General features: G+C 39.9%; 1 protein-coding gene across 1 annotated transcript; it reads right to left on the reverse strand.

Annotated features, from left to right (window-relative positions):
* Positions 1-7,124: 7,124 nt before the first annotated feature.
* On the reverse strand, positions 7,125-7,844 carry LOC149584655 (uncharacterized). The gene is made up of 2 exons (XM_089863483.1): positions 7,490-7,844; positions 7,125-7,315 (listed from the first exon to the last, which is right to left on the reverse strand). Exons 1-2 carry the CDS (start codon positions 7,779-7,781, stop codon positions 7,125-7,127), a joined length of 483 nt encoding a protein of 160 aa, XP_089719609.1. The 5' UTR covers positions 7,782-7,844.
* Positions 7,845-12,791: the final 4,947 nt, after the last annotated feature.

The raw sequence follows: 12,791 nt of genomic DNA on the forward strand, positions 1-12,791 counted from the left end.
TGAAGAGAAACGAGCTCCAGCGGATGAGAGAAAATGAGTTCGCTTGCATACTAACTGACCCACAACTAGATCGACATCACGGTGGTGTTTATTGTAGTAGCCAGCTTGGCGAGCCTGCTGAGCGGCTAAGTTCGCTTTGGCTGAGGCAAGGGCAGTTGACATTCTCTCTTTAAGAGATAGCGCGTAAGAGTTGAGACTCTTAACGTCACCAACGCTATCAGGTGGGACTGCGTCGCCAATATCGGCAGCAGTGCGAATTTCGCGACCGAAATTTAAAAAGGCGGGGCTGAATCCTGTAGATTCTTGGGTCGCTGTACGTAACGCCATAGCATACTGCTGTATTCCAATATCCCAATCCCTATGGCTATTTTGGACGTATGTCGCAATCATAGTTCCGAGGGTACGGTTAGTACGTTCGGGGTGAGCATTAGATTGGGGGGAATAAAATGACGTATACCGGTTACGAATGCCTAAAAGTTTAAATGTGTCACGCATAATTTTGCTGACAAATTGTTTGCCGTTGTCACTTACAACAGTCAGTGGCAACCCAAAGCGACTAAAAACGTTGTCCACGAGGGCATTTACTACGTTCTTAGTTGTGGCGCGCCGAAGTGGGAAAACCTCCTCCCATTTTGTCATAATATCTGTTACAACTAAAAGTTGTGTCATACCCCGTTTACTGGGTGTGAATGGGCCCTTCAAATCAATCCCTATAACGGTCCATGGGTCGCTGATAGTGGCTGACTTCAATAGACAGGCAGGGGGTTGTTGGGAGACTTTATGCATTTGGCAGAGTTCGCACGAACGAACGTATTCTCGCGTATCGCGAATCATACCGTCCCAGGTGTATCTTTGGCGCACACGCTTTAAGGTTTTAAAATTACCTTAATGTCCAGAGGAGCGTATATCGTGATTTAACGCGAGTACGGTCTTATATAAGGCTTTTGGTACCCAAATTTTAAAATTTTCCTCGGAAACATCGGCGTTCTTTGAAATACCACGGTGGAGAATTCCATTAATTATTTTACATTGTTTCGCTAATTTGGCTATTTCTTCTGACGTATCGTCAGAATTCGAGATGTTGTCAAATCAAATTAAATCAAATTCAAAAATGTTTATTTTTTACTTTTCATTACATTACAGTTTGCTACGGGGCTAAGTCACATTGTGACTTGTAAGCCCCGTGCCTATCTGCTTAATTTAATATAACAATTTAATTTAATCAAATAAAAAATAGATTTAACAATGGTGTCTTATAATAATTCGTGTTAAAGATTCATGATAAATAGCTCACGATGGGGCCAAGTCAATCGTCCTTAGCCTGCTCGCTTACTAAAATTTCCCTATCAAAGGCAATGGGTTCAGGTTCGGTGTTTAAGAGCGCGGCTGTTACACCCTCGGTTTCCAGAATCGGAATCGCCAGCGAATCGTCTTCTGTAGCCGAGGTTAAACGGGATAACGCGTCCGCTACCTCGTTTTTAGCGCCTGTAATATGGTGAACCGTATAGCTAAATGCCTGAAGTTTAGCATACCAACGGGCATATTTACCGGTTGGATCGGGAGTTTTTAATAGCCAAACTAATGCGGAATGGTCAGTATAAAGGTCAAAATGTGTACCTTCTATATACGGACGGAATTGCTCAACTGCAAATACTGCAGCCATGGCTTCGCGCTCAGTGGTGCAATATTTGCGTTCCGTGGGAGATAATGTGTGACTAGCATACTGAATTACATGAGATTTACCGTCCCTCTTTTGCATCAAAACGGCACCAAGACCGGTATTGGAAGCATCACACTGGACAATAAAGGAGATAGTAAAATCGGGGGCAGCTAGGATAGGTGCAGATGTTAAAGCAGTCTTGATAGTTTGAAAAGCATTGTCTTGGGTTTCTGTCCAAACCCACTCGACGTCTTTATGTAATAAAGTTGTTAAAGGAGTTGCCAACGTTGCAAACCCTTTAATAAAGCGTCGGTAGTAATTAGCTAAACCTAAAAATGAGCGCAACTTTTTAATAGTAGTTGGAGGTGGTAACTCGCTCAGTGCGGTGGTTTTGGCGGGGTCCACTTTAATACCCTCCGGTCCTACAATGTGACCTAAGAGTGGAGCCTCTTTTAAACAAAACTTAGTCTTGCTAGCTTTAACAGTAAGACCCGCATCTAAAAGGATTTTAAAAACCTTTTCTAAGGTAGCTAAATGCTTTTCAAAACTCTCAGATATCACTACCAAATCGTCTAGGTAGGCACTAACGCCTTCCTGTCTGAGGGGACCGAACAATCGGTCTATCATGCGTTGGAATGTGGCGGGGGCGTTACACAAGCCAAACATAAGAACCTTGGGGCGAAATAAGCCTTTATGGGTAACGAATGCGGCCTTGTCGCGACTAGAGGGGTCCAAAGGAACCTGCCAGTATCCCGCCTTAAGATCGAGGGTGGTTATGAATTTCGGTCTTTTAATTGATTCTAATATGTCATCAATTCTCGGAAGCGGATAAGAATCTTTAATAGTTACAGAATTCAGCTTCCGGTAATCAATGCACAGCCGATAACCACCGTCTTTCTTTGTTACTAAATTACAAGGTGCGCTCCAAGGACTATTGCTGGGTTCTATCAAGTTGTCCACAAGCATTTCCTTAACTATCTCATCTATTTTCTCTTTTTTCCAAGGAGAATAGCAGTAGGGGGCACACCCTATCGGGTTGGCATCGCCAGTGTCAATATAGTGGGAAGCGGTTTTTGTCCGACCCGGTACCGAGGCAAAAAGTTCTTGGTAATTATAGACTAGATTTTCTAAAGCGTCTCTCTCTTCCTCCGATACTTTGGCTACCGATAAGGCTTTCTTTAGATCGTCGCCGTCAATCTCCAAGGGACACAAAGTAGGGGGACTCGGTAACTCTTTCAAATGTGGGTCAGAAATAGGACTATTTAAGAAGTCGTATTTTACACCGGGCTCATCGCACCAGTAATACCGCATATCACGATAATTGACAACCATGCCACATTTTTGGATAAAATCCATACCAATAATAACAGGATAAACTAAAATATTTACAAAATATACAAGGGTGGATTCGGTTAAACCAGGAAGGGAGAATGAAACTTTCGCCGACCCAGCTGACGTCACGCGAGTTTTATTAGCTAATCTAAATCCTAAGCGATGCCGCTGACGGGTTTTAGATAGGGGGGTTGTCTTTCCCTTAAAACTACTATCTATTAACGTCACAGATGATCCTGGGTCGACCAGTGCGATTTTCTCCTGACCATTTACTTTAACTAGAATCCATGCCAATTGGGGAAGAATTGACTCTCCCGCAATATGGCTATTTACAGCTTGGCCTATTGACGATTTCCGGGGGGAACGGCCTTCTCTTTTCCCCCGGCGTGAGCGTTTCCCTTATGGTGTCTTTTGGGACAATTAGGTTTAATGTGGCCCTCTACACCACAGCGGATACAAACTGGCAAAAAGGTTTTGCCTTTGGGTCCAAAGAGCTCACGGGTGCGCTATAGGCTTTTGAATTTTCGCGCTTTTCGGGGAAAAAATTTTGATAGTGGCCATGTTTTCCACATTTCATGCAGATTACTTCAGGTTTGCTCTTAGGAGCTGAAGTTTTCTGACTAGAAGACCCCGCGTCTCTGCCACGTGGGTCTTGATCGACTTGTTCGACCGCTACTGCGTCAGCAATTAGTTCACGTACACGTGAATATTTTTTAATGCCAGGGGTTTTCTGATATCAGTGCGAAGATTTCGCTTAATTAAACGAATCTGTTCGCGCACTGAGAGGGGCTCTGACAATTTTCGCATTAAGGCTTGCATTGCCTCCGCGTAGGTACTGGATGATTCTCCAGGTTTTTGGAACCTACCATCTATTTGTTCCAATAAAAAGTCGTCATCAGACTCTCTAAGGAACTCGTCTTTCAGAGCATCAGAAAACTCCTTAAAAGTGACAAATGAAGGTTGAGTATCCAACCATTCTAAAGCACTTCCCGTTAACATGGTCGGGATCCAACGCTTTATAAATAGATCTTCTGGGCAGTCTCTACTTAATAAAATTTGACGCGCTTTTAACAAAAATTCTTTTGTTCCCAACCCACTAGTGGCGCCTGAAAAGTTGGGCATTGAAACAGAGGGGACCCACGAACTAGGGATTGCCATGTTAGATTGTGCTTGTGCTGGCTCTCGGCTAACACTAATCATGTTATTCTGATTATGCGAAATGGTTGACCCATTCGCACCAGAACTATTAAAAATTGGAGTAGTTACCGCTGGGGGTACCACCGACGCGTTCGAAACACTATTTGGGGTGTTTGGGCGAACATTCGCGTTTGAATTTAAAATTGGCGCGTTAGGCGCTTGCGCCAAGGGCTGTACGAGGGGTGCCACAGTTGGAGGTGCGGCGCTAGCTTGTTGATATGAAGCCATCTGCTGAGTCAACAAAGAGACTTGTTGTATAAGGGCTTGCATTTGCGCCTGCATTGCAATTATTGCAGGGTCGCTAGCCGGTACAGGCGGTACAGGGTTTTGTACCGTTGGGTTTACTACAGGGGAATGCGGACGCGAATTAGTGGGTGAAGGTTGCGGAGTGCTCGCAACTGATTGGTTTCCACCATTGGAAGCAGCAGAATTAGGCCTACTTGTTGACGCCATGTTACGTTTTCATAACTTCTGCCTATTTGCCTTAGAAGGTACAACAAAGGAAACCTTCGACCTACGCTCTTTTCGTTCGCTTCTCTCAAAATTCTTAAAATCCCTATAGCAAATCGCACAGCTTAGATCTCGGTTAAATTGGGGAAAACAATAATCGTGCTTGGGCTTGAAACGCATGTGAGTGGCACGAATATATAAACCCAAAATCGAAACTCAAAAATCAAACTTACACCGTAAATTGACTATATCTAAAAAAATTGCTTGTAGTTATTTTTGACCCTTCAAAATAAAATTAACATAAAATTTAAGATTTTGACCCTTCAAAATACATAATAAGAAATTCTTTAGAAACTAATAAACGTTCTGACCCTTCAAAACAAATAGTTTCTGATTTATGATAAGAAAAACAAATTCAAACTCGACGGTTAAACAAATTAAATTTCCGTAACCTTCCCTAAGAATTACGTACCAAATAAGTCAAAATTTAACAATTAACCGAAGAGCTACAGAAAATAATGGATTTCTAACTTATCATTACTTCGTTACCTTAACTTCTACGACCATAAAAACATGCATCGATCAAAATGAACAAATTTTCGTAGGGGTAAAGGAAATTTAAATAGATATATTAATAATGGCAAACAGTTGTGCACTGTACTACACCTATGCATCATTATTAACAAAAATTAATTACGGGTTCTTTTAATTATTTAAATGGGAATAATATCCCGGACGGACCCCCAAAATGAAACGTTTCTCCACTCAGTCCTTTAAAACTTATAGGTAAAGCTACCGTGGGGTAGTGGTCCATAAAAGTCAATGCAGTCTAGGGGGAAATAATTAGGATTGCAGAGGGAGAATCGTTGCCATTGGGTGTAGGTTTAATAAAAATAGACATGTGTAGAATTGTTTAGACAGTATTTAATTACTTAAAGTAAAGTTAGTTAAACAATTGGCTATACTCATCAACTTTTATAATTAGGTACGTAAAAACCCATGGTGCACCTCATGGGGCTATTTAATAACTTTTAAAGTTATTACTGGGGTTGCTGGTACCCTTGTTAACGAAACGTTCACACTCACCGCGTATAGCGTCCATCTCGCGAATTGAAGATTCTCTTCGGAGAGTGCGTTGTTATCGCGGGAGTGACCGGCTGACCGTACTTAAAACTTTTCTTTTAAATTCGCATCTCGCGAGCGTTTTTCCCGGAGGTCGAGAAAGGTCTTCTTCTGGCCGGTGCTACTTTCAAATCTGACGTCTTTCTCTTCTTGAAATTTTTGGTGTCTCGACTCTACAGAGCCGAGCACACACACGCCGAAGCAATTATGTCCCAACGACTGTCAAAGTGTTATTAATGGGACACTCTGGCATCCAGGTATCCTGGCGCCCATTTTTGGGTACCAGCTTAAAGGGGTTACAGGTTACCAGCAGTAAGAGAAAAGGTTCCTCTCTGTCGCGCCGCCTAAGGTGCGGTCGGTCCACGCAGAGAGGGAACGGACAACAATAGAGTATATAGTTGATGAGAGCCATAGATAAAAATCAGTTCTAAGAAAATGTATGAGAAAGTTTTTGTAAAAGTGGTTCATGGCATGGGAACCAAAATCTTAGAACTAAAACTGTTATAATTCTTCCCAACATCATTTTACATTCATTATAGTAAGGTGACTATTCAGAATCATGTACGCGATAAATAGTTCCCTCATCATTTCTCTATTAGAGCTTAATTATTTGCCAAGGCGCATGCGTTAGTGGAATTTTGTCCAATTTCAAGACAATCAAGGTTACTGGGTTGATTGCTGAGGATTTAGTACTAAACAGGTATAGAATTCACCCTAGCACGGTGCGATGCCCATCTGAAGTTTGATGAGCGGAAGAGCAAACAAAAAGGGATATGAGCCTGGGAAGAATCATGTTACATAACTAAAGTATTAAGATGATGTCGAGTGTCATCCTTCTTCTAATATTCCCCAATGGTTATATCCGCCGCGCCAAGAAGAGGCAGTGCGAGTATAGGTTAGCCTCCCGCGTGTAGTGAACTGGAGCTACGTCTGGTGTTGCCTCTTGGCGCGAGGGATGCAACCTAAGAAGGCTTCCTCCCCCTGTGTGTTTGTCTCTATACTAGCAGAAGTGAGATGAGACTAGAAGTGAAGGGCTCTAGCATTGATAGTAGATCCTGGCACTAGTGAACAAATTTGAGGATTTTATGCCGCTTCCCACGCGCCTACACTACCGAGAAAAAAATTGGTCGAGTTCCAAAAACATTTCCTACCCCCTTCCCCTCAACCTAAAGCGGCCGAACACGGACGCGGCTCCTTGAATCTAGTTCGGCCGTCTAACACCGCGAGCGTCTCACGTTTTGGAGGGAAAATTCAGAAACCGCTACTAGAGGGCCAACCGTCCTTGTGTTATCAAGAATATTCACTTTCGCCGAGTAAAGAACTTTGTTAGCTCAGTACTTCTGGTCTCATCTCACTTCTGATACTAGTAATTAATGGAATCGAATGGATAATTTACTATTTTGTCGGTCCAAAGCTTGCAGTATCTCCCTTTCAATCCTAATGAGAATTCTTTGGATTTTGGCGCCTTTACTCGTAAGCATTCATCAAAACTTCCAGGCCAATAGAAGTTTCCAACTAAAATTCCACTCGGTGGTTTACCAAAGGAATCCAACACTGGAAAATATAATTTTTTCTTATTTGAAATTAAAGCTTTTAATACAATCAGTGACCACGTACAAGAAGGAGGGGCGGAGAGAGAAATTTTTCGTCAGCCCTTCTTTCAAAACCGTTACCGAGCAGTGGCTCGGTATCAGATTGTTTCTCTAAATATTTTTTGTTTTGACTTACTTTGTATTGCCCACATACTCATTATATTTTTGGACATATATTTGAGAGACTTGGTGCATTTCAAGACTTTCAGGGGTATAGGTCCGACTTTCTCCATCGCATTTAATGTTTTGTTTTCAGACGAATTTAAATTTGGTGTTTTTGGCATCATCGATGAAATTATCATCATAGTCAACTTCGCGTTACTTATAACGTCGTTGATGGTATTTATACCATCTTCTAATTGCTCGGACCACTGAATCGATGTACTTGTAATAATTAGGCAAATCAGTGCCGCAGTCTTTTTTCTCATTTTTACCTAAAATAGTTGTAGAAATACGTTAAAACCGTACTTAAAAAATTTAAAACTATAAGTCCGAGACTAATTGGATCATTGTCACATCATTCATATTATACAAGTTGGGAAACCAAAATAAACCTCTCCGAGTCCAGACGCATTTAAGAGGTTTTTCTTAAATAATTAAATAAATATAATTATTTTAATCGTCATTAATTTACCTTAATTTTAGTTAAATTGTTTTAACAAACTTTATTCCTAAAATAATTTAAACATAGCTATTGTTGACGTTTGAATTCAAGCGTATACTGTCTCTTTAACCATTTTTGGAAGTTTAGGGTATATAAAGCGATTGATTCACAATAAACGATAAGAAAACCAGCAATTGCGCGAACCTTTGGTGGAAGCCCTGTCACTTAGAGGCTAGACGATTCTCGTAACCATAGCCCAACGCCGCGTACTTAATAATGATAATGATAATCCTAACGATGGGAGTATATTGGAGCCAAAAATTGCTATCTGCGAAACGTTTTCTCCAATTTGCCAACTGCGAACGCGGTGAGACACACACTAACACGTCCAGTGTAATACCCTCTCTGTGACGTCATCATCACTCGGAAAGGTAACAAGTTGGGAAACCAAAATAAACTTCTCCGAGCCGGGACGAATTTACTTTCTAAACACAGGTCCACCAGCCAATGAGAAAAACCGGAAATACATAGTTCAAATTGGCGAAATATTGCCAAGGTCTTTAGCAAAGGCTTAAGCGTTTAACAATTTCCTTTGTATCCTCAATAATTCTAATGAGGACCTAAAATGTATCACTGAAGGGTGTATTTAACTTTCGGCTCACTCTGAACCGTTAACACCTCCTATAAGAGGAGGCAAAACAAGGTCATTTCTAGTTTAAATCTAGGGTATCTTATTTCACAGACCCAATCGTTTAAACATTTGTGGATAGATGAAGAATTAACATCCATATTACCTAATGAATATAAAAAAAATGCGTTTACACTATATATAAATGTAGTAAAGCTGAATTAAAAAATAAACACCAAATTTGAAATGTTAATATCAAAAGATGTTCTTGGAATATTAAGACGAAACAAAGCTTTATAGCTACACAACTACTTAAAGAATCGTAGTGCCGAAAAATATTTAAAATATTTCCATTTAATATTCTGCAAAAAGGAAATGTTATCGTTTTGTAAGAGATCTTATCATCCTACTCGCTTTATATTAACTTTGATATGCGTGTAGTGTTTCGATTCGGATGCAATCTTCATTACTCGTTCTATATAAACTCTCACTTGTGTCATTACATAGAAATAAGTTTATCTTAAATAATTAAATATAAATTATATTAATTATTTTAATCGCCAGTAAATAACTTTAAAAATAGTTAAATCGTTTAAAATAAAGTTGTTCCTATTATCTTTCGAAACTTTGCTAATATTGACGTTTAAAGTGAAGGGTACCCCTCTTGAACGCTTTCTTCAAATTTTGGGGTATATATACGATTCGTTTCCATTATAATAATAGATAAAAACGCATTCGCGTGAACCGGTGGTGGAAGCCCTGCCATTGGGAGGCTAGACGTTTCTCGTAACCCTAGCCGATCGCCGCGTATATCTTAAAACCAAACGATAACGATGGAGAAGAAGCCGGAATGAACAAAGACCTGAAGATGGTGGTGCATAGAAGCTGGTGTCAATGTGGGATTGACGAAGAACAGAAGATGGTGGTGCTTACGAGCCAGCAAGTACAGGCTAGTGTCAATGTGGGATTGACGAAGAACAGAAGATGGTGGTGCTTACGAGCCAGCAAGTACAGGCTAGTGTCCATGTGGGATGGACAAAGACTAGTAGATTGTGGTCATTAGAAGGCTTAGTTAGTAAAGACTGGTGTTGGCAGATGAATGGCCAAATTTCCGTGAATCGCGAACGCGTTCCGGAAATCGGGTATTTGTTTGCTCCGATTTGTAAACTGCGAACGCGGTCACGTGAGGTCTGACAGACAGACAGACACACAGACAGACACACATACAGACAGACAGACAGACACACAGACAGACCCGTCCAGTGCAATAGCTCTCCGTGACGTCATCGTCACTCGGAGAGGTAAAAATTAAGCAAGAGTAGTTACCCGGGACTTCGCGCGCGTATAGTCGAAATATGTTATATTAATATATTATAGACATTATTGTTAAAATATATAATTCTCAATACATAGATTTATTTAACTTGCAATTTTCTGTGCCTTTCTGTTTGAATTAAAGGGCAGGTGTTGAAACCGCCTATTATATTTGAACGAGCGAAGTGACATTGAGGTAGTTATCAACCTATTCGCGACGAACCCGAATGTTTCCAAGTTCTCTAATATGCGTCGTGTGAAAGAGTAGATCAAAGACTTGATTTTCAAATACGAAGATTCATTAAAATCTTGTTTTATCAAGATAAAATAGAACATGAGTCAATTTGCCTTGTTTTAGGGGCCAAGCAATGTTTGGGAGTCCGTATCTACGTAAATAAATGTTGTTGTCACTTTCCAATAAGTTTAATCCAAGGAATACACCCTTAATTTTATGGCAGACTTATACTAATCTAAATTTTCCAAGCTAATATTAAGATGTTGTTGAACATTACGAAATAGATCTAGTATTATAATGGTTAAACATATGCCAGCAAGCTCAAAAGGTACTTACTTGTGAGAGAGGAGCCGAGAGAAGTTTTTGAAAATGATTTCTTTAAGCTAGATTTTTTATAAATTTTCACCAATGCAGATACGTTTTACAAGTAATAAATCAACGTGGGATATGAATCACACAATCTAAGCGCGAGTTTACGTAAACCAGAATATCCTTTACATATTAGTAATTACACTCTTGTAAAAACCAGTACACCTGTCATGGCTTTGTTCAACTTAATTTTTGAATACAACTGTAATGCAAAATAATGAGCTTAGCTCGATTTTCGACTTCGTTAAACTATGGAACTGCTTGATCTGTCGCAGCTTCTGTGAGACAGAATGAATTCCTATACTTTAATAATATTAATTAATATTGCTAATATAATACCCCTTTGGATTCAATTGTTTTTTATTCAGTATATTATTGATTAAATACGTTGGTAACCATTATAAAACACCCCTGGCGTTATGGGCACACAATAATAATTGGTTCAGGTCTATACAACTTTCCCATTTTCATTCAATTCCTCATATTTCGGTTGTGTTTTGATTGATCTGTAAAGCTTGATTATTCTCGCCATCGGTAATTCGTTGAGTAATGCCAGAAAGAAAGATAATATATAGGAAAAAGCAAGATATCCGAAGAAATCTCTGAACTGAAAATTTAAGAATATATTAGCCGAGTCCGATAATAACCTTATTTATGCCTCTTCCTATTGTTTCTCCTCTAAATAAATTGTGCTAAGACTATTTTCACCGTGATTGATTTACTACTTGATTCAGCGTGGATGGACCAGGGAGAAAAGAGGTAAGATGGAGTGGAATTGAGGATGGGCGACCTGTGGCAATCAAAGACTCCCATTGAGCACGCTCTTACCCTTCGGTAGGCGATTGTGATAGCACCATTGTATGACAGCTAGCTTCTTGTTTTAAAACAAAGGGTGGCTCCGTTGGTGGCCCTTAAAGATAATTTTTCAACTACTCAGTGGCTAAGCTTGATAAAGGTTAGTTTAGAAAAAGTCAGGAACCAATCATACCCAATGCACTAGGTCTGATTGGTTCCCGCCTTTGGCAAGATAATATTCGTGTCCAGAAGGCTAGCCAGAATGCTAGGGGTGGTAATGGAGCCACCTGTTGCTTTAAGACACAGTGGACACCTACCAGAACTCTGAGAATGCTGATAGGACTTCGTTGTCGTAGGTGGGGGTGCAGTCTTGCATGTAGGTATAGTGATTTCCACTCCGTCCCTCTCTCTCTTTCAAGGGCTTCAAGGGTGGACAAGTAAACAAAGCTACTGAGATTATAAGTCTCATCCATGTAAATAAGAAGGAAAGACACGGGGATAATAACTTGCCATCAACCTTGCTTTTTGGGGCCTGAGATTACACAACTACGACAATGGATCAACCCCCCTTCTATATGTGCTCACTCTTTATTTAACATTGAAGATGCTTATTGGAGGTTGCGGATACTTGACTATCGTTTTAAAGCTAGGCCCTAGACCTAAAAGATCTTTGATTAATTTGATCAAATGTTCTTACCAATGTACCATAACTAAAATGATTAGGTGCGTCAGTCTCAACCTTGTACATCGTTATTACAATAGGATGAATCAAGTAGGTACAATACGTCAGCCGGCTTAAAGGAACCCATGCAAATTTTCAAGGCAAGAAGGGCATTAACTGAGCCTGCATGGAATGAAAATAATAATTTATTTTTAAGCTTGACCGTTCCCGGGCATGATAGTGCTCGGAATTCTTCACTGGTTAAAGTTAGTTAACAATATTAATAAAGTATTTATCTTTATTAATATTGTTTAAACCTCCATCCGGAAATCAAGGGAGATACTGTTCAATTGTAAAAAAACTATATACTGTATGCGGGAAGTAATTTGAAATGATGAAAACAAAAGTCGTTCGACTACATTGAATTGGTGAAGTTCGTGGATTTTAGAAATTCATTGTTGACGTAAAACTTACTAATATAAATATAAAAGTTAATATATTTTATTCACGCGAATCTTTTATACCTCTGATTAAACGTATCGTGAATATTTTTGGCGAAAATCTAGGTGTTATACAATGATTCAGACTTTTTCGATCACTATTCACCCACCAATTTGTCAATCATAAAATACTTACCTCCGTGATTTTTTGAACAAGCAAAAATGACCCAAGCGACTCCAGTGGCCCATACACTCCTCGAAAATGTCTTAAACAGCGTGTTTATAATTGGTCCATGATCAATAAAATGAAGAATATAGACAGGTAGAAGAATCGCGATGCAAGAGAGTGTCCATCCTGACAGCATTTGCTTCTGGTAATTTAAAAGGGACGT

Source organism: Phalangium opilio, unplaced genomic scaffold (assembly GCF_054372755.1).
Source record: "Phalangium opilio isolate 3A_F unplaced genomic scaffold, DU_Popi_V2 ptg001170l_1, whole genome shotgun sequence".
Taxonomy (NCBI): Eukaryota; Metazoa; Arthropoda; class Arachnida; order Opiliones; family Phalangiidae; genus Phalangium; species Phalangium opilio.

Bases quoted from the DNA above. Each gene is read 5' to 3' on its own strand.
- LOC149584655 (XM_089863483.1), bottom strand. From the start codon at position 7,781: ATGAGAAAAAAGACTGCGGCACTGATTTGCCTAATTATTACAAGTACA. The intron at 7,316-7,489 runs GTAAGTCAAAAC...TATATTTTCCAG, and splicing joins GAGTATGTGGGCAATACAAA to TGTTGGATTCCTTTGGTAAA.